Here is a 23,146-nt window from a genome sequence, read left to right as displayed (position 1 = left end):
ACACAAAAAACCAAAATTAATGGGATGTAGCAAAAGCAACTCAAAGATGGAAATTCACAGCAATTCACACATTAAAAAACAAGAAGGCCTCAAATAAACAATTTAAGTTTACACTTAAGGAACCAGAAAAAGAATGATAAGCTGAGCCCACAGGTAGAAGAGAGAAGGATCAGAGAAGAAATGAACAAAACCAAGAACAGGAAAATAATAGAAAAGATGAACAAAACTAAGAATTCGTTCTTTGAAAGGGCAGACATTGACATTGACATTTGTCCATTGACAAATCTTTGGCTAGATTAACCAAGGAAAAATGAGGTCTCAAATCAATGAAATTATAAATGATAAAGGAGACATTACAACAGATACCACAGAAATACAAAAGATCACAAAAGGCTACTATGAACTATATGCCAACAAACTGGACAATCTAGAAGAAATGGAAAAATTCTTAGACACATACAACATAACAAGACTGAATCAGGAAAAAAAACCCCAAATCTGAACAATTACTACTAAGGGGACTGAATCCATAATAAAAAATCTCCCAAAAAAGAACAGTCCAGGACCAGATGGCTTCATAAGTGCATTTTACCAAACATTTAAAGAATTAATGCTAATCCTCTTCAAACTTTTCCAAAACACAGAAGAGAGGGAACACTTCCAAATTCATTTTACAAACCAGCCAAAGACACTATCAGACAACTACAGACCACTATTTCTGATGAACATAAATGAAAAACTTCTAAATACAATACTAGCAATTTGAATTCAACAGTGCATTAAAAATATTCACCATGATCAAGTGAAATTTATCTCTGGGACGCAAGATGGTTCAACATACAAAAATCAAGGTAATACATTACAAGGTAATAATAGGATGAAGAAACAAATAATATTACCATCTCAATAGATGCAGAAAAAAAATTTGATAAAATTTAACATCTGTTCATGATAAAAGCTATTAAATTAGGTATAGAAGGAATGTACCTCAATACAATAATACAGTATATGATAAATCCACAGGTAATATCATATTCAATGGCTAAAGCTTGAAAGCTTTTTTTCTAAGTTCACAAACAATACAAGGGTGCTCACTGTCACTACTCCTATTCATTATAGTACAAAAGGCCCTAGCCAGAGCAATCAGGCAAGAAAAATAAAGGGCATCAGGATAGGAAAGAATTAAAATAGTCTCTATTTGCAGGTGACATGATTTTATATATAGAAAATTCTAAAGACTCCACCAAAAAACTGTTAGATCTAATCAGTGAATTCAGTAAAGTTGCAGGATACAAAATTAACAAAGATCAGTACTGTTTCTGTACATCAATAATGGACTACCTAAAAAAGAAAATGCTACCATTCAAAAAGCATCAAAAATCAGGATAATACTTAAAAGTGAATTTAAACAAGAAGGTGAAAGATTTCTACACTTAAATCTACAAGACATTGATAATGGAAGTAGATACAAATAAATGGAAAGGTAGATAGAGTAGAGGTAGAAAGGCAGAGATGCATTACAAACAAGTAGTAACCAAATAAAACAGAATTTGCTAGTGTTAAAAGATGTATATTGTAGTTTCTCTGTGGTCAAAAAGAGACAGGGGTTTACCCTCCTTTCTTAAACAACCAGAACAACCGAGGACATATGAAACTGTTTTCAAACATCAGCTTAACAGCACTGCAGGATGGTGATTCATGAGAGAAGGGAAACACAATAGATGAACTCAATGACTGCCTACTTTGCTGCCCAGAGGGTTTCGAAGCCAGTGGAAATGGCAGCCTGAACAATCTGGGAGCTAATGTAGGGCTGGGAAAATGAGCTGTTCCCATCAGCCTAAGAGAAAATCCCTTTGAGGACCCTCAGGAGGTTATCAGTAGTGGGAATAAATAAGCCCTGTTAACATAACTATTATAGATATACTGCTTATTGAAAGGCAGATTGTCATTTCATTCAAAAGATGGAGTGTTTTAGTTTTCTAGTAAATAGGCTTGAAAATCATGTGTTGCAGCTTTTTTATTTCCAAACTATTTTAGCTATTCTTAAACTAAGAACACACTGTAACTTAACTAAAAGTGACCTTAATCTTTATCTTGCAAACATTAGAACATACTTCCTTTTATTGCTTTTCCCCAAAATTTTACCTTAGGTCTGTGAAGTTCTGTTAACTTATTGCTTATACAACAAAGTTTATGTACATCTTAAACACTGAAAAGAATGCACATGTTGAACCACAGCCTTTCAATTACTGAAACAAGATTTTTTAAATTGATAGTTATGTAACTGTGGAGTATTTTTATATTAATGTTTTCATAATGCAATTATGTTTTTCCTGTATGTTTTAATAAATTCTTGAATAATAAAATGTGGTGGATACACTTCAAAGAATGGAATGCACAGTTGTCTCGTGTTTTACACTTTCTAGAATCAAAGGGATCTTAGAGTAATAAAAACGGTGAGTTTCCAGAAAGATCTATCTCCTATAATATTGTTACTGGGGATCCAGCATCACTGTAATGACTACTTTAGTTATTTCTTAACAGTATCAAGTATTTAATACAAAAATGACCTTAACCATCCAATTTTTCCTCCTAAAACAATCAAAAGAACCAAATGCCCCTCTCCCTATTTCCCCACTGCCCAGAAAAATCTCAAAATCAAATACAAATATATAAGAAACTTATTTACCCATTGAAGAGTTTCATCTGGGCAAAGCAGACTTACCATAAAACAAGTTATTATTTTTTTGATGTGATACTTTCAGGTTATTTCCATTTATACATTTAAGTTAACAAAAATTAATACAAAAATAAGAATATGATTGAAATGGCTAAGAAACAGCTTTTTAGTACAATATTTTTGTTACTTCTTACCTCTTTCTGTAAGATTTCTTCTCGAACTTGAGAAACTACCAGAGACTCCTGTTTACCCTGCAGTTCGTTAACTTGATTTTGGAAATGTTTTAGAAGTACCTATGAAATTATGTTAGAAGTACTGAGTTAATAGAGGTCTTCTCAAACATTATTTGAAAAATATCAGAAAACCAACTAATGACGTGTTTTTGTAGCAAAAAAAAAATCCTAATATTTTTAAATTACCAAATTCTAACAAAAATAAAATGTCACAGGAATCAAGTTCATTGAATAAATTAAGCTGATTGAATACATTCATTATTTTCTTTCAATATTTAATGGAAAGTATCACATGTATGACAAATAATGGCTGTGTAACTACTTGGCTTCTTTATCTCTAATACTTTCCTTCTGAAGGCCTGAAAAATACCTTTTAAAATAAACCTCTGTAAAGTCTAAGCATTTTGAAGATAGCCAATACTGTCTTTATTACTTTGTGATTAAGTAAAATAATAGCACAAGCCTGTTAATAAGCATGAAATAAATGTCATGCTTGTATTTTTTTGGCAACCTGAAATAGATACTTTCATCAAGGATCTTAAAACTTAGGAAAATATGCATCTAGTACCTCTAACACTTTTACTGTTTTTACCATCAGACTATGCTGACTTCCATTTAACTTATAATTTACAATATTACATTTAGAACTCTGGGAAAGTAACACTTAGGGCAGGCACTATGGCATAATGACACTACTTTTCCCACCTCTCCCAACTACATAATATATAATAACTTGATATAATGTTTATACTGCCCACTGACACCCTACTCCTATGGGGAAAAAAGCTGTACAAAGACTGGGTGGCTCAGTCGGTTAAGCGTCCGACTTGGGCTCAGGTCATGATGTCGCTGTTCATGGGTTCTGTGCTGACAGCTCAGAGCCTGGAGCCTGCTTCAGATTCTGTGTCTCTCCCTCCTTCTGCCCCTCCCCCACTCATGCGCGCGCTCTCTCTCTCTCCCCCTCAAAAATAAATAAATGTTAAAAAAATAAATAAAAAGCACTTTCTCGTTGAAATATTAAAATAGTCAAAGTTCTTTGTTTGAATTTAAATTACAGACCTCATTTCACACTAAAATATCCCAAATACTTCAACATGCATCTTCTTACAAGGACATCTCACAAAACCACAACAGCATTTTCTTTAATGTTTATTTATTTTGAAAGAGAAAGTGTGTGTGTGTGTGTGTGTGTGTGTGTGTGCGCGCGCACGCACATCCCTGAGTAGGAGAGGCAGAGAGAAAGGGAGAGAATGAATCCCACACTCAGTGCAGAACTCAATTTGGGGCTCGACCCCATGAGATCATGACCTGAGCCCAAATCAAGAGTTGGATGCTTAACTGGCTAAGCCACCCAACAACATTTTTATGCCTAAAAAATTTACAATAATCTCATAATATCTAATACCCAGTCCATACTTCTTAGTTGAGCAATTTGTTTTTAATCAAGATACCATTAAATGATTATTAAAGGGAGAAATAATGGTAAGATAATTGTTTCTTGAAGTCTTTCTCCCTCAGCTTGTTTTTAAAAATTAAAACCTAGAGAAAAGAACACAGTGGACCTATATTCTTTGATTTACCAACTGCTAACATTTTTGCCATATTTGCCTTATTTTTCTTTCTTTTCCTGGGATACACCATTTGAAAGTAAGTTGCAGATACAAATTCTATTTTAACGCTGTTTTTTTCAACTTGCTACCATCACAGTAGATAATCATAGATATTCCTTGAAGATATACACACTAACCAAAAAGGAAGATACACTTTTTTTTTTTTTCCCAACATTTATTTATTTTTGGGACAGAGAGAGACAGAGCATGAATGGGGGAGGAGCAGAGAGAGAGGGAGACACAGAATCGGAAACAGGCTCCAGGCTCTGAGCCACCAGCCCAGAGCCTGACGCGGGGCTCGAACTCACGAACCGCGAGATCGTGACCTGGCTGAAGTCGGACGCTTAACCGACTGCGCCACCCAGGCGCCCCGGAAGATACACTTTTTTAAAGAAATGTGGATAAGCTTTCAGCATATTCTGTCGTAATTCTAAGAAGACTGTTTCATAATGGCTACAAGCTGTGTGCATATCTCTGTTCATTATTTTATCCCTAGTGCTTCATTGTCTATAGACCCCGAATCATTATCTGTTTATGAATGAAAGATAAATGGGCAAGAGAATGACTAGGATAATTACTTGTCAGCTGGGACTTGGGTAGAGGGAAATGATTCAACATTCAAGTTCAAGTACTCAGTTCTCAACCACAAAATGTGATTGACCATACTTCTACAGTTTGTTACAAATGACTTAGGAGAAGAACTAGTTGAGAAATACAGGGACAAAACTGTGAAACCACTTATTTAGAGAATAGTTTTAAAGTAGAATAGTTAAATGGTAACGGCATCCTCTCCTACTAAAAAAAATCAAGTCAATATTTTCTCATTTCTACTAAAAAGTGAAGTGAAATGTTCTGTTAACAGTCCTGAAAAAAATAATTTTAAAGCCAAGGAAAGTTTGTTAAAGTTGTCTACCTCTTGAGTTGCTATTTTACGATTTAGTTCAGCTACTTTGGAAGAAGAATTTTCTACTGCATTTTGGCAAAGGAGTTTCTCTACTTCCCTCTGATGAGATGCTTTGAGAGATGCAATGTGTGCTGCAGTATCTTCCTTAACCCTGTAGAGCAAATCAAACAAAATCACACATAAAAACAGCTCTTCAATTCAGAGTTAGCATAAAAATAGTGTAGGAAGCTTGGAAATTAAAGAGGCATAGGGAAAGAACACCATTACTTACTGCACTTTGTCAGGTGCTTTATACATTATTGCTTGTGAGTTCTTACAACCACACCATGAGCTCACTATTATTTACTGAATTTTATAAGGGCAGAGTTGAGTTTTGGAAAGAGTGATGTCTCCGGAGTTCAGATTAGGAAGTTGCAGAGCTGGGGTTCAAGCCCAGCACAGTGTTAGACCTCAAAATCTGGGCCTTCCAATGGCTCCCTAGCTTGGGGCTGTACTTTCTGAGAGAATGGAAGGTTCTAAATGTTCTGTCTGGATTTAAAGCAAGGGCCTAATATTTTATCTTCTTTTGTTTATTTACTTTTTTATCTAAAAAAATTTTTTTTTTTTACGTTTATTTTTGAGAGACAGAGAGAGAGCACAAGTGGGGGAGGGGCAGAGAGAGGAGAAGACAGAATCTGAAGCAGGCTCCAGGCTCTGAGCTGTCAGCATAGAGCCTGATGCGGGACTTGAATTCACTGACTGCGAGATCATGACCTGAGCCAAAGTCAGAAGCTCAACCGACTGAGCCACCCAGGCGCCCCTATTATTATTTTTAAATGTTTGTTTGTTTATTTATTTTTGAGACAATGTGAGAGACAGAGTGCAAGCAGCGGAGGGGCAGACAGAGGGAGGCACAGAATCTGAAACAGGCTCCAGGCTCTGAGCTGTCAGCCCAGAGCCGGACGCGGGGCTCGAACTCACGAACCATGAGATCACTACCTGAGCTGAAATTGGACACTTCACTGACTGAGCTACCCAGGCGCCCCAATGTTTATTTATTTTTGAGAGAGAGAGGGAGAGAGGGAGAGAGGGAGAGAGGGAGAGAGGGAGAGAGGGAGAGAGAGAGAGAGAGAGAGAGAGAGAGAATCTGAAGCAGTCTCCAGGCTCTGAGCAAGTGTTCAGCACAGAGCCCAATGTGGGGCTCAAACCCACAAACTGTGAGATCATGACCTGAGCTGAAGTCAAATGCTCAACTGACTGAGCTACCCACGCACCCCAAAAAATGATAGGATTTTATTCAAAGCAGATATTTAGTGGCTCACTGTTGCTATAAACAAATTTATCAGTTGCTTATTTGACTATATGAGCATTTATTCATGTAAACGTATGGAAAAGCATAAAAATCTAAAGCACTATGACACAACTGAACTAAAGTAAAAAACAAAAAAACCAAATAAACAAACTACCCCACTGGCCTAAATCTGGGATTAGGAAAGGTTATTCTTTACTTATCAGGCCCAGAGCTGCCTGAAAAACAGATTAAGCAATACTAAAAAATTATAAATTATATATAGGAAAATTTATAGGATAAATTTTAATTTTTTCTAGGAAAGAATGCAATTCTTTCCAAATAGCTTTATTTTTATAATCACATTGAGAACTAAAAACACAAGGTTTCAATCTGGAAGCATTCAGACACAGCTGCCCATCATTCAATAAGCATTTGTCTGGTGCTTGCTATGCTCACTCTGCTCCTTTACCACGTTGCAAAGAAGTATAATCTTATATCAGTTCTCAAGGAGTTACCACGGCACTGTCTGATTAGTGCTTTCTTGATATTCAATACTGGCACATGGTATATAAGTTATGGAGGAGTTGGAAGTGAGAGCAGGAAATTTCCTGAGAAGCTCTAGGAGATATTTTGTGGAAGAGGTAGCACTTGAAACATGAACGAACAAAATGTAGTAAAGACCTTCAGCAACTAAGGCCCACACAGAAGTCTTGTAATGGTGATGGCACTTGAGAAGCCACATGGAGTAAGTTAGTCGTGATACTTCAGGAAGCTGGGATTCAGTGGAGGGCAGAGTAACTCAAATACAGGGATATTTAAGAATATTAATGGTTTTTAAGCAAAATGATTAGGGGAGACAGAAACTAAAATCAGGGAGATTAGGGTGGGATGCTATAGTAAAGCAAGTAAGGCTGCACTACAGTAAGGTAGAAAGTGAAAGGAGACCTATTTATAAGGAAGCACCCCCATAAACTGTGAGCCCAAGAAATAAAGGAAGTAAAAGCTGGACTTGACAACTGAAAAAATATGGTGCTAGATGGAGATGGGGAAGCTGTGAGGGGAGCTAGTTTATAGGTAAAAAAAGGAATAAAATTTGAGATACTACTGAGTCCAAGAGGAATAATCCAAAAAACCCCAGTAGATTTAACATCTGAGCTCAGGGAAGAAAACAGCCTTGAAAAGTAAATTGGGTTCGTGGTTCATAGAAGCCATAAGAATACATGAATTTAGCAATGGATAAAGAACAGAGAATAAACAGAAAGTTGAAAATAAACCCTGGTAGAAGTCTGGTTTTTGTGGAAGGAGAATGAAGAGTCAGGAGTCAGTTAAAGGTACAGGAGAGGTGTACTAGTCACACTCCCTAGTGTGAGTCATGGAGGTTATGGGAGGAAACCATTTCAAGAAAGAACAATGTCAAGGAGAATGAAAATGGAGAAAACACCACTGGACCAGGAAAGAGCACTACTGAGAGATCACATTTAAAAGAGAGCCAAAACATAGGAGACTGTTAAAAACTGAGAACAAACTGACGGTTGATGGGGGGTGGGAGGGAGGGGAGGGTGGGTGATGGGTATTGAGGAGGGCACCTTTTGGGATGAGCACTGCATGTTGTATGGAAACCAATTTGACAATAAATTTCATATATTAAAAAATAAATAAATAAATAAATAAATAAATAAATAAATAAATAAATAAAATAAAAGAGTGCTGAGGATAAGAGTCCCGGTTAAGAGGAAGTGAGTTGCAAATAAGACACTACTTGTGGAAAAGTGTTCCTGACAGAAAGATGAGTAGAGACTTGGTTTGATGATGGACAAAAAGATCTGAGCATGTTAGAAGGCTCAGAGGAAAGACAGTAGACAGTACCTGGTGATTCTGAGAAGGAATGAGCACAAAAGTTCTTTAAGGCATGAATGGATGTGATCACTGGATTAACTTTAAGAGTTATTTTGGAAAAGAGGACCTTTCCTCTTAGAATGTCAGCTAGTTTTAATAATAGCAGTTTTCTGCAGTCTGCCCATGGCAGTCATAAATGATGACATTCATTTATAAGAAGGCCCAGTGGGTCAGCTTATTAACACCATCTGGAAAACTGCAGAAAGACAAGATCAGTCAGCCCAAGCACATGGTTTGGGCTGACACAGAGATTCAGGCTTATCAGGATCTGGCCTTCAACAGGTAGAGGATCCTACTCTGAAAGAGATCTATGCTTAGCAATGCAATACAACTTCATAAAATTTGGTGATGAATTCAGTTGAGGGTAAAATTGATAATCTAGAGGAAATCTATCTCATAATTTTGGCATTTTTATCTTTTTATATCCCCATATATTTACAAATTCACATTTTACCTTTTCATGGAATTTTCAAATTGGGTCACTGCTGCTTCAGATTTCATCTTCAGCTCATTCCTCTCCACAATTAATCTCTCCAGTTCATTTTTCAATCTGCAGTTTTCTTGTAAAACCTCTGAAACATGGGAATCAGTAAAAGTGTGTGGTTGGTAACGCTTGCCATCCAGGGTTCCAGGGAATGCGTTAGCACTTCCTTTACCTGAATGCAAACCATCTTTCTTCCCCCTTCTTGCAGTCACTTCCTCTCTACCCTTAGAGTTCTGATTAGACAGCATCATCCTTCTCTCCTTCTGGAGCCTCTCCACAGTTTTTGAAAGGTCTTGTATTTCTCTCCCCTTCGCAGCCAGCTCCTCGTTGAGTCGCACCAGTTTAGCTTTAGCATGAGCCTGTTCTACCTGGAGTTCTATAGACTGGAAATCGTTACCATCTTTATTGCTTTTCTTGAGTTCCAATTCAGCATTCTGATGTTTAAGAATGTCTATTTCAGCTTCAAGGTTTCTTACAGTGATTTGATGGGCTTCCTTGATGTCGTCAAGCTCCTTCTCTAGTGCTTCAACCCTGGAGGAGCTGTCAGGCTGGTTCTGGGGTGCTTCCTTCAATTTGCAGGCAAGTAGCTGCTCCTGCTCCTCTAGTCTCTGTTCATACTGGATCTGCAGAAAGGAATCCATGTAACGTCAAACCACTGCTAAGCATGTCACTTGTTCCCAAAGCCCAGCATTCTACTAGGTCCTACCTATTCCTTCATTCAGGCATTCATTACATGTTCTGATGCTTCTAGCTCTGTTCCCTGAGTCAGTCCAATGGGCTGAAGTCCTAATCTTTAAAGAGCAAAACGTTGTATGTTCTCAATATGTTGTATAATTTCATAATTAACGTGTTGCTTTATAAACATTATATAACACGTTTCTGTACCCCAAAACTTATTTTAAGTATCACAATCAAACCTATTATTGTGTACCTTTCTCTATGCAAACTGACAAACTATACTCTGAGGATAAACAGGGAAAGATATCGGGGGCGCTGAAATCTTTAAGAGATAGCCCGTTTTCAACTTGCTAGTATCAATTTAGGAATCTCATAGGGAGTAAGTCAGCTTGGATTTGTCACACTGCAGCTTTATTATTATAAACAAAATAACCTAAGCAGGTTACTCTGCAGAGGGGGCACAACAGTGTTCATTCATTCAATGAATATTTATTGAGCTACCACTGTGTGCCAGGCACTGTACCAGATTCTAGAGATAAAGAAGTCCAGCTCATGCCTTCAAACAGTTTATAGCCTGGTCAGGAGAGCGATGGAAAATTTCAGTGTCCTATGATAACTGTGATAATGGGCCTATGAATATGGTGCAAAGAGGACGAGGCTCCCCCTGTGTGCCTGAGAGAAGGGGGAAGAGTGAATAGAGGGAGCACATTTAGGTTTGGGCTTGAGAGAGGAATGTAAATTTGGGGATAAGTGGAAGCAGGGACATTACGGAAGTAGGAAGAACACCTGCAAAGGCAATCTAATGCTTGGTGTGTACTGGGAACCAGAATGAAAGGAAGAAGTGATAAAGAGTGAGCAGAGACAGGAATGGGACAGGCTAAGGAAGCACAAAAAGAGAAAAATCAGGGTGAAGAGATTTAGATATATAAAAATCAGGTAGAGGGTTGGAATTCTAGCCTCTATGTGGTCACTGGAATGTTAATAGTAGCTGTAATTACTATAATCATTTATTGAATGTTTGCTATACTCCACATAAGGCAGTAGGGCTTTACATATATTTTGCCACTCAATCCTCCCAATATCCTATGAATTAAGGATTAACTAATTAAAATATTTTAACATCTACTCTGTGTCTTGAATGATGGAACACAATGGTGAGTAAAAGCAGAACAGTTCCAGCCATCACGAAGTCCAGAAGCTAGATGGGGAGAGAGATCACTCATGATCCAATCGAAACAGCTGTGAACATGGTAGACACAATGGAGAAGTGCATGGAAAGTGCCTATAAGATAATTTGTCTACCAGGGAGTCCACGAAGGTTTCACTGGGGTAGCAATGCTTGGATTAAGAGCTAAAGGGCAGGAACATCTCAACTGAAAGAGGTGGGCAGAGCATACCAGTCAGAGGTAAGTGTACAAACTTCTGTGGCTGCAGGAAACATGGCAAGTAGGAGAAACACATATGACTGGATGAGAAAGCACAGTGTGAGAACACACTGGACAGCAAGAGGGGTGTGGCTATACATGGATTTATAGGCCATTTATTTAACCTAAGAGGAACAGGAAGTTATTGAGGGATATAAATAAAGGTAGGGGTGTGTGTGTGTGTGTGTGTGTGTGTGTGTATGTGTATAAGACACAGGTATGAAAATATAATTTTGGCTTTAGCATTAAGAGCTGATTAGAGGATGGAGTGATGTGGGTATGTGTAAACTAGTCAGGAGATTACAATAGTTATTCAGGTCATTGTTTCTTTTTTTTTTTTAATTTTTTTTTTTCAACGTTTATTTATTTTTGGGACAGAGAGAGACAGAGCATGAACGGGGGAGGGGCAGAGAGAGAGGGAGACACAGAATCGGAAACAGGCTCCAGGCTCTGAGCCATCAGCCCAGAGCCTGACGCGGGGCTGGAACTCCCGGACCGCGAGATCGTGACCTGGCTGAAGTCGGACGCTTAACCGACTGCGCTACCCAGGCGCCCCTCAGGTCATTGTTTCTTAATGATGGCAGCCGAGTAACACGGTGATGAAAAGGAACAGAGGAATTGAAAGAAATTCAGGAGAAAAAGTGGCATACTTGGCAATAAGTCAGTTGTAGATAACAACTCCTCTTACATATGAGGAGACAGAGGCTCAGAGGGTAAAGTAACTAGCACAAAGTCCGGGACTGGAGGTTGGTCTGACCCTAGAAAGCCTGTGTGTTTTCCATCATGCCACAGTCTCCTATGGATAGGAGGCAGTCTGCTAAAGGTGGTGTGGGGGTCACATGAACCTGATGGAAGGAGGTCTGTGGTGAGTGTTTAGGGGAATGGAAGAAACTGATCAGTCACAGCAAGAGGATTGCCAAGTAGCACCGAGCAAATTCCCAGGATCAGACACCTAGACACCCGTGACAGCTCTCCTCTCTCAACTATGCCACCTCCTCACAGAGATCTGTGTGAGAGGAGGAGCAGAGGAAGAGATGGGTGAGCTGGAGCAGAAGGTAAGGGAGGTAAGTATGGTTGAAAAGAGGGTAGTTAAAAGAGAAGTATGCCTTGGAATTTAGGACAGGAGAACAAAGAAAACCAGGTAGGGGGCTGAGAGATTTGAAAGAGTATGAAATAAAGTAAAGCCAACTTCCTTGACATGACCTTAACTAGCAGGCCAATGTACTTCCAGGTTTTCAACCTTTTACTGTTTCTGGAATCTAATATTCTATCATCTGTTGCTTCTCTCAAGATAGAAATCTGTGGCCTGTGGATTTGAGGCCTCTGTCACTCACCAGCAATAGCACCTCAGGCAAGAAATTAAATTGTGAACATCCGTTCCCTCATCTGTGAAGCAGAGTAGCAATATCTGTTTCTCACTGGTGATTGGAAGGATGATGCAGGATGAACTAAAATGTTCGTGAAAGCATCTAGCAAGAATTACTGCAGAAACTGTGTGCTAAACAAATTTTTAAAAGTAAATTAAATATCACATCTTCTTTCATACTTGGTCATCCTACTACTTGTATTTTCTAATTCATTCCTCACAAAGGATTAAAAAACTCAGAAAGTTAAGACATTTTCAACCAACATTGCCCTGCTCCCTGCTCTACTCCAAAGATACTCCTGTCTCATTTCCTCCCCCTTGTCTAGGGAAATTTCAAGAAAGTATTTTCTTTTTTTTTTTTTTTTTTAATGTGTATTTGAGAGAGAGAGCACATGCACAAACAGGGATAGGAGAGGCAGGGGCGGGGGGGGGGAGGGGGGGAGAGAGAGAGAGAGAGAGAGAGAGAATCCCAAGCAGGCTCCACACCACAGTGCAAGATCCCAACATGGGGCTTGATCTCATGAACCTTGAGATCATGACTTGAGCCAAAATCAAGAGAGGGCTGCTTAACCGACTGAACCACCCAGGCATCCCTCAAAAAAGTATTTTCACCCATGGTAACTAAAAAACAATTTTATACTGAATATACACCAGACATGTTTTACTTTGCCTTTTCATAACTTAATTACCACTAACTCTAGCATCACTGAGAGGAACACTGTGCTTGATTTTCTACGCTTGAAATAAAAAGAAAAGTAGATAAAGGAGAGCAAGAAAGATAGGATGGGTCTAGGTTTCTTTTGCATCTACTGACATGCATGGTAAAGGTTTTACAGGGAAGGATGTTTAAAATTATTTGTTAAAATGAGACCTAAGTGCCCAGCTCCCACAATACTGAAACCTTGAGATCTGAGCCCCATGTCCATGGCTAGATGGCACCCACCTTCATCTTCTGGAACTGTTGTTCCATGGTACGAAGGCTTTTCTTTGCTTCTTCATCTTTGCCCTCCAAATCAGCCTCTAGTTTTTTTATCCTTTTCTCCATAAAGTCCACTGTATTTCTATCCACTGTATCACCAGCTGCTGATGCAGCCAGTATTAAAGCAGGTAAAGAATTGGGATATCTTCTCTTTAGAATTCCTTCCATTTCCTTAACCTATTAAAATATTTTTGCATATACGTAAGATCACAAATATATTAAAATTAAGCAGTTTCATGTATAAATTGAGATTATGCTCTATCAGTCATGTCTAGATTTCAAAGAGATGTTTATATCACACAAGACAATCATATGCACAGAAACACAGATTAATTTCAAATTTTACATCCCTAGATTATCTGATTTTAAAACCCTATAGTTTAATGTCTAATTTAGTACTGGTTACTGGTTAATTTACAGAAATCCTCTTACATTTATCTGAAACAGATCTTGGGACTTTCTACTCTACTAGTAATAACCAATCTTTCTGAAGAGAAAGATTTTTCCCTTCCCTTTTTCCCACAGACTCCCTTTGATGATTGTATTTATACTATCTATTGATTGAAAAATGACATCTGCATATGAATGTACAGAATTTGTACAATAAACACACAGCTTCCTAAGCACCTGCCCCTATGTGCAACAATCTCCACCCTACCCCAACCCTCCTACAAATGTCCCCCTCCAACTGAAGTTTATTTTTTTAAGTTTTTAAATGTTTATTTATTTTTAATTTTTTTATGCTTTAAACTTTACATCCAAATTAGTTAGCATATAGTGCAACAATGATTTCAGGAGTAGATTCCTTAGTGCCCCTTACCCATTTAGCCCATCCCCCCTCCCACAACCCCTCCAGTAACCCTCAGTTTGTTCTCCATATTTATGAGTCTCTTTTGTTTTGTCCCCTTCCCTGTTTTGATATTATTTTTGTTTCCCTTCCCTTATGTTCATCTGCTTTGTCTCTTAAAGTCCTCATATGAGTGAAATCATACGATTTTTGTCTTTCCCTAATTTCACTTAGCATAATACCCTCCAGTTCCATCCACATCGTTGCAAATGGCAAGATTTCATTCTTTTTGATTGCCAAGTAATACTTCATTGTATGTATATATACCACATCTTCTTTATCCATTCATCCATCGGTGGACATTTGAGCTCTTTCCATACTTTGGTTATTGTTGATAGTGCTGCTATAAACATGGGGGTGCATGTGTCCCTTCGAAACAGCACACCTGTATCCCGTGGATAAATGCCTAGTAGTGTAATTGCTGGGTTGTAGGGTAGTTCTATTTTTAGTTTTTTGAGGAACATCCATACTGTTTTCCAGAGTGGATGCACCAGCTTGCATTCCCACCAGCAGAGTAAAAGGGTTCTCCTTTCTCCGCATCCTCACCAACATCTGTTGTTGCCTGAGTTGTTAATGTTAGCCATTCTGACAGGTGTGAGGTGGTATCTCATTGTGGTTTTGATTTGTACTTCCCTGATGATGAGTGATGTTGAGCATTTTTTCATGTGTCGGTTGGCCATCTGGAAGTCCTCTTTGGAGAAGTGTCAATTCATGTCTTTGCCCATTTCTTCACTGGATTATTTGTTTTTTGGGTGTTGAGTTTGGTAAGTTCTTTATAGATTTTGGATACTACCCCTTTATCTGCTATGTCATTTGCAAATATCTTCTCCCATTCTGTTGGTTGCCTTTTAGTTTTGCTGATTGTTTTCTTCGCTGTGCAGAAGCTTTTTATTTTGATGAGGTTCCAGTAGTTCATTTTTGCTTTTGTTTCCCTTGCCTCTGGAGATATGTTGAGTAAGAAGTTGCTGTGGCCAAGATCAAAGAGGTTTTTGTCTGCTTTCTCCTTGAGGATTTTGATGGCTTCCTGTCTTACATTGAGGTCTTTCATCCATGTTGAGTTTATTTTTGTGTATGGTGTAAGAAAGTGGTCCAGGTTCATTCTTCTGCATGTCGCTGTCCAGTTTTCCCAGCACCACTTGCTGAGGAGACTGTCTTTATTCCATTGGATATTCTTTCCTGCTTTGTCAAAGATTAGTTGGCCATACGTTTGTGGGTCTATTTCTGGGTTCTCTATTCTGTTCCATTGATCTGAGTGTCTGTTCTTGTGCCAGTACCATACTGTCTTGATGATTACAGCTTTGTAGTATAGCTTGAAGTCTGGGATTATGATGCATCCTGCTTTGGTTTTCTTTTTCAAGATCGCTTTGGCTATAGAGGGTCTTTTCTGGTTCCATACAAATTTTAGAATTATTTGTTCTAGCTCTGTGAAGAATGCTGGTGTTACTTTGATAGGGATTGCATTGAATATGTAGATTGCTTTCGGTAGTATTGACATTTTAACAATATTTGTTCTTCCTATCCAGGAGCCTGGAATCTTTTTCCAATTTTTGTGTCTTCTTCAATTTCTTTCATAAGTTTTCTATAGTTTTCAGTGTGTAGATTTTTCACCTCTTTGGTTAGATTTATTCCTAGGTATTTTACAGTTTTTTGTGCAACTGTAAATGGGATCGATTCCTTGATTTCTCTTTCTGTCACTTCATTGTTGGTGTATAGGAATGCAAGCAATTTCTATGCATGGATTTTATATCCTGCAACTTTGCTGAATTCATGAATCAATTCCAGCAGTCTTTTGATGGAAACTTTTGGGTTTTCCATATAGAGTATCATGTCATCTGCAAAGAGTGAAAGTTTGACCTCCTCCTGGCCGATTTGGATGCCTTTTATTTGTGTTGTCTGATTGCAGAGGCTGAGACTTCCAATACTATGTTGAATAACAGTGGTGAGAGCTGACATCCCTGTCTTGTTCCTGACCTTAGGGGGAAAGCTCTCAATTTTTCCCCATTGAGGATGATATTAGCATTGGGTCATTCATATATGGCTTTTATGATCTCGAAGTATACTCCTTTTATCCCTACTTTCTTGGGGGTTTTTATCAAGAAAGGATGCTGTATTTTGTCAAATGCTTTCTCTGCATCAATTGAGAGGATCATATGGTTCTTGTCCTTTCTTTTATTGATGTGATGAATCACATTAATTGTTTTGCAGATATTGAACCAGCCCTGCATCCCAGGTATAAATCCCACTTGGTCATGGTGAATAATTTTTTAAATGTATTTTTGGATCCGGTTGGCTAATATCTTGTTGAGGATTTTTGCATCCATGTTCATCAGGGAAACTGGTCTATAGTTCTCCTTTCTAGCGTGGTCTCTGTCTGGTTTTGGAATCAAGGTAATGCTGGCTTCATAGAAAGAGTTTGCAAGTTTTCCTTCCATTTCTATTTTTTTGGAACAGTTTCAAGACAATAGGTGTTAACTCTTCCTTAAATGTTTGGTAGAATTCGCCCGGAAAGCCATCTGGCCCTGGACTCTTGTTTTTTGGCAGATTTTTGATTACTAATTCAATTTCCTTCCTGGTTATGGGTCTGTTCAAACTTTCAATTTCTTCCTGTTTCAGTTTTGGTAGTGTATATGTTTCTAGGAATTTGTCCATTTCTTCCAGATTACCCATTTTATTGGCATATAATTGCTCATAATATTCTATTATTGCTTTTCTTTCTGTTGTGTTGGTATTGTTTATTTCTTGAGAGAGAGACAGAGAGATAGAGAGACAGAACACGAGCAGGGGAGGGCAGAGAGAGACAGAGACACAGAATCTGAAGCAGGCTCCAGGCTCTGAGCTGTCAGCACAGAGCCTGACACGGGGCTCAAACTCACAAACTGTGAGATCATGACCTGAGCCGAAGTCAGACGTCTAACCAACTGAGGCACCAAGGCACCCCAAGTTTAATCTATTTTTAAAATTACAGTTACTTCTTTCAATTAGAAAGCAAGGAGGGTTAGATGATATTTAATGAAGTCTTCACAAAACACTACTTTTCATTTAGTCTATTAAGCAATAACATATTTTATGGTCTTTTTGTGAGAAAGAACTGTACCAGGGTCTACAGAAATTAGAGCTTGATATTATATATGTACATATTTTTATACCTGTTTTTGTTAAATTACAGTTTAGATGTGTTTGAAAAACATATATTAAAATACTAAATTCTTTATTGAATAGTTTTCTGCCTCTGAGCATACAATAAAATAAAATAGCACCTGAGAGGCAGTCTAGTGTACTGGTTAGAGCTTGTTTGGAGTTCAGATTGTGCCACCAGCTTTATGACCTGTGTCTACTCCTCAAACTACATTTCTTTTGCCTCACTGGTAAAATGGGAATGACAATACCAATTTCATGGCATTGGCACACTTAAGTGAGGATCAAATGACATTTATCTGATAAAGTGCTTAGCAGAACATCCGGGATACAGTGAGGGCTTGATAATGTTGGCTTTTATTACGATCTGGTCTCAAAAACTACCCTCCCTAAGGCAAGATGCATTGCTGGTACTTAAAATCCTATATATAACTTGAATATTGTTCATGTTAGGCATTGAATATTGTTCATCATTTATAACATTTATAGTAAATATTTCCAGTCATGAAGACTGCTTGCACTTTCATATATGTACCATAAATTGAAATACATCCAGATACAAATATTGATAACTTCAATTGTGACATTTTCAAAGTTTTGCTTTCTCTGGTATTAAAAATCTAGTTATTTGAAATAGATCTAAGCATACAAAGGTACATACATACACATATACAAAATGTATATTGAAAAGAGAAGAGCTAGATTTTTAAAAAATGAATGTTTTTAAGAGACTTTTAAATATAGAGAAAAAACTGAGGGTTGTTGGAGAGGTTATGGGTGGGTGGATGGGCTAAATGGGCAACAGGAATTAAGGAAGACAGTTGGGATGAGCACTTGGTGTTATATGTAGGTGATGAATCACTGGATTCTACTCCTGAAATCATTAATGCACTACATGCTAACTTGAATGTAAAAATAAAAGAAAAAAAAAATAAAATAAAATAAAAAAAAGAATGTTTTAACATATTTATAACTAATGCATTCACTTAAAATTTTAAGAAATATTTCAACCTAATTTTGATATCTTGAAGTGCTTATTACATTTTTGGGGAAAATTAGATTTTACTTTATATTTTCTTTAATTTTGCTTTTTAATATGTTTCTTCGGTCATTGATATGAGTAAATGCTGGTCACTGATACCAGTGTGGCTGTCATACACAAAAGTAACTGCTTTTTCAAAAATTCTCATTGGAAATTAAACTATGGAACATTCCATTAAATAAAAGTATGAATTAAAAAATGCACATAATCTGAAATTTTCATTATAACAGGCATCTAATTAATTGGCCCCATTTTTAATTATGAACTATTTAGAAAATGAGATATTTTATTCTATAATTAACCTATCTCAGAATATGGCTCCAAAATGATTCTGAATACACTGTGGTATACCTTTACTTTAAAATATATATTAAGGTTTAGGGGCGCCTGGGTGGCTCAGTCGGTTAAGCCTCTGACTTTGGCTCAGGTCATGATCTCAGTTTGTGAGTTTGAGCCCCTTGTCAGGCTCTGTGCTGACGGCATAGAGCCTGCTTGGGATTCTCTCTTCCTCCCTGTCTGCCCCTCCCCATGCTCTCTCTCTCTTCTTCTCTCTCTCAAAAATAAATAAACATTAAAACAATAAATATATAGTAAGGTTTAAAATCATTAGGATGGAAATGTTCATGGGAACAGAGTAAGATCTGAAATGTACACACAGTAAACTATACAAAATATTATTAATAAACAATATTTTAGAAAGATATAGTCTAAAATGGTAAGCCAATACATTTTTTAACAAAAGCATTTATTTTATTTTATTTTTTTATTTTTATTTATTTTTTTTTAAATTTTTTAATGTTTATTTATTTTTGACAGAGAGAGAGAGACAGACCATGAGCAGGGGAGGGGCAGAGAGAGAGGGGGACACAGAATCCAAAGCAGGTTCCAGGCTCTGAGCTGTCAGTACAGAGCCCGATGCGGTGCTCGAACTCACAGACTGCAAGATCATGACCTGAGCTGAAGTCGGTCGCTCAACCAACTGAGCCACCCAGGCGCCCCTATTTTTTTATTTTTGAGAGAGTGTGAGTGGGGGATGGGCAGAAAGAGAGGGAGACACAGGATCTGAAGCAGGCTCCAGGGTCTGAGCTGTCAGCACAGAGCCTGACATGGGGCTCAAACTCACAAACCATGAGATCATGACCTGAGCCGAAGTTTGTACTTAGCCAACTGAGCCACCCAGGCACCCCTTAATGAAAGCATTAATAAAAGAGGAAGATAAATTGTATTCAGTGCTATATTTCTAGTCAGTATGATTTACCATTTCAAGTCTTAATTTTGCTTTTAAGCATGCTTCATTTGTTTTCACCCTGATACATTTAGTTCTGCATTCATTTTTTAATTCCCAGATATGGCGCTGCACTGGAGATACAGAAGGCAAACAAGATAAGCCAGATCCCTGCTTTAACAGCACTTGTACTCCAATGGAGGAGAGAAACTAATAAAGTAAATCAACAAGTAAATAAAATAACTTTCTAAATTATTTCTCTTAAAGTCATCAAATAGGGAAGTAGTTGCTTTGGTCTTTTCTCTCTCACAATTCTGGATGGCTTCGTCTACATTAGCTAATCTAAATCAAAAGCACTGAAAAATAGGCAAGCAATCTTGTACTATAGTTATTTCAGAATACTTCTAACTCTTTAAAATACCTCTGTCCTATTCTTCTCCTGGCTACTAAGCCAAGTTACCGACCATACCTTTTACTATAAGAACAGGTCCTGTAAAAGCAACAAAAAGCTAATTTTTTAGTTTTCCTTCTCTCAGAAAACTGGGGTAATATTGAGCCCAGTGATGACCTCACAGTTTTGGGTTTGTGATGGAATAATAACTGTATATTTAAGTGTCATGACTTGACTATAGAATTATGCTCCCTTATGCACAGGGCTGGAAATCCTTCTTTTGTTTTAATAATTGAGTTATGAATACAAATGCTAAATTACAGTTTTAAAAACAAAAGGAAAAAGTTAATATTCCACCCCACATATGACTACTTTAATGAAAAAAATCTTTATCCTAATAAGCATTACTACATAATTTTTGAAAAGGTCTCCCAGCTACACTGACCATAAAATGAATACTTGTAAGCTTGACGGTGAGCAAGAACTCAAAATGACGGAGCTTTTTGGAAGGCTAAATGTTCCATTTATTTCCAGGGTGTTTGCAACACTTCTCAAGCACTTCTAACATGTTCCCAATTTAAAAGTCTCCTTTCCTATACTCCTCTCTCACCAAACTTTTATGAGGAGAAGGAATCCTAATTCTATACCCAGAGTTTTAAAATGCTGCTTCTTTCTTTCTAGATGTCTAATAGAGCTGGAATGAAAATAACCTTTCATCCATAGGTCTACCATCAAATGAGGCACAGCAGCCTAAAAATTCTTCATGTATAAAGCCACAGGTTGTACAAAATGATGTTGTTTACTACTTTTATGGCTGTCACTTTAAATATTATATATAAAGAATATTTAGAGGGCAGTTCTATATTAAAATAAATGAATAAAAGTAAGAATTTTCAGGTTGACTATGTTTTGTAGGAACTACTGAAATAGCAGAAAACAAAAACTCTCTGTATAAAAAATGCCCTAATTAAAATTTACCCTGAACACATACTTGTCGCTCTAGGTCTTGAATTTTTTTGGCATCAGCTGCTTTCTCTTTTAAACGTATCTTCTGCTGAATACATGGATTTCCAGATTCAGCTTTCAGTTTCTCAACCTGTCAATAAGTAAAGAACCTGTTAAGCATATTTAAAACATACCAGAGAAACACCAGGAGAGAAGCATAATGGTAGGTCATTCATTCATTTATTAATTCCCAGATAGGGTGCTGCGCTGGAGACACGGAGGGCAAACAAGATAAGCCAGGTCCCCGCTTTAACAGTGCTTGCACTCTGATGGAGGAGACACATGATAAGCTAATAAAGTAAAACAACGAGTAAATAAAATAACGTCAGAGAGTGACACATGCTATGAAGAAAATAAAACAGGGGCGCCTGGGTGGCTCAGTCGGTTAAGCATCCAACTCTTGATTTCTGCTCAGGTCATAATCTCAGGTTCATGAGACTGAGCCCTGTGATGGGCTCTGTGCTGGTAGTGTGAAGCCTGCTTGGGATTCTCTCTCTCCCTCCCTCTCTGCTCTTCCCATTTGTGCACATGCCTGCATGTGCATGCTCTCTCTCTCTCAAAATAAACAAACACTTAAAAAAAAGAAGAAAATAGAGTGAAAGGGTCAGAAGAGGGCAGGATTGGTAGCTCCATTAGATTACAAGATCAGGAAAGGTCTTTCTAAGGAGTAGAATTTGGAGCTGAGACTTGAATGAGGAGTGAGACATGGAAGAACATAGGCCAAGAGTAATCGAGTGAAGGCAACCGGTGGAACAAGCTTGGCATGTTCAAGAATCAGAGAGAGTTTTGATGTGGCTGCAGGACAGTGACTTGTGGAGTGTGATACAGATGAGGCTGGAGAGACAGGCAGGCAGGGTTCAGACCATACAGGGACCTGACAGGTTGTGACAAGGAGCTTGGATTTATTCTCAGTCTATTCTAAAACAGACTACACATCTGTGAGCAAACCCAAACCATCTATTTTAATTGGCAGAGTTTATAGTACTGATTTAATCACACTTACAAGGCTAAGAAGAACTAATTGTTGAATGGGGTACATCTACAGAAATACATTCTCAAATGATCTTATTACCGCAAGTTTGAGCTTCTCAATTTCTTCATTTGCTTCTTTAAGCCGAAATGCATCTTTATCCAGAAGTTCCTGATTTTCAGCATACCATTGTAATCTTTTTTGCAGGCGACTGATTTCTTGTTTATGTGTTTCTTCTAAAATTTTTATTTCATATAATTTTTCACCTATAGGATGAAACTCCTATAAGATGAACTCCTGAACTTGATTATAATTTCCCAAAATATGGAAATAAATTAAATTACATAGAAACCAATGCCAATCTAATGAAAGCATTATGAAAAAATAATAGGCAAAAAAAAAATTAGTCTTTGCAAGGCAGTATCCAGTTTAATCTGTTAATAAAGAGAGATGAACATTGTGTTCATAGTCCAACTCCTCAAATTCATAGCAAAGTTGGCTGTGTATAATTTTTTTTGATAAATCAATTGTTTTCCCACTGACTTTCATTATAAAAGCAAAGTCATTTCCATGGGACAATAAATGTTGGATCCAAGAGATAATAAACATGAAGAATTCCTATAACTATATTAATAAATTGCAACGGGAAACATTAGAGACTGCTTACCATACAGGATTTCATTTAACACAACAAACATATGATGGGTATTATTATTATTATTCTATTTTACAGATGAGTAGACTAAATATAATTTTCTTACAAACAGGTGGTGTATATCTCACAGTGAAGATCATGGTATCACAGTGGAGAGATCTTACAAGGACTCTTCCGATCTACTTTTCTAGTCCTGTGTTCTGTCATCCTAAACTCCAATCCACAGGTGCACTCGATATATGCTCATGAAGCAAGCACACTCCAGCAACCTCCCTTCATTCCTTCACTTCTGAGTCTTTCAATCTGTCAGGACCCAGCTCAAATGCTACTCTTCCCTGAAATCCCTATTTAG

At 37.6% G+C, this 23,146-nt stretch overlaps 1 protein-coding gene across 1 annotated transcript in view; it reads right to left on the bottom strand.

Annotated features, from left to right (window-relative positions):
- The window catches only part of CEP162 (centrosomal protein 162), a 124,267-nt gene that overhangs the window by 24,262 nt on the left and 76,859 nt on the right, over positions 1-23,146 (bottom strand). Inside the window, exons 20-25 of the mRNA XM_047102435.1 lie at positions 22,242-22,405; positions 21,156-21,260; positions 13,489-13,701; positions 9,048-9,700; positions 5,437-5,578; positions 2,875-2,973 (exon numbers count right to left, since the gene is read on the bottom strand). Of these exons, the coding sequence (XP_046958391.1) occupies positions 2,875-2,973; positions 5,437-5,578; positions 9,048-9,700; positions 13,489-13,701; positions 21,156-21,260; positions 22,242-22,405 (1,376 nt within the window). The remainder of the gene's footprint in view (positions 1-2,874; positions 2,974-5,436; positions 5,579-9,047; positions 9,701-13,488; positions 13,702-21,155; positions 21,261-22,241; positions 22,406-23,146) is intronic.

Source organism: Lynx rufus, unplaced genomic scaffold, assembly GCF_022079265.1.
Source record: "Lynx rufus isolate CCGP_SWC_20201006 ecotype Redwood Valley unplaced genomic scaffold, mLynRuf1.p SCAF_6, whole genome shotgun sequence".
In the NCBI taxonomy this organism is placed as follows: Eukaryota; Metazoa; Chordata; class Mammalia; order Carnivora; family Felidae; genus Lynx; species Lynx rufus.
This window is presented reverse-complemented; position numbering and strand designations above follow the sequence as displayed.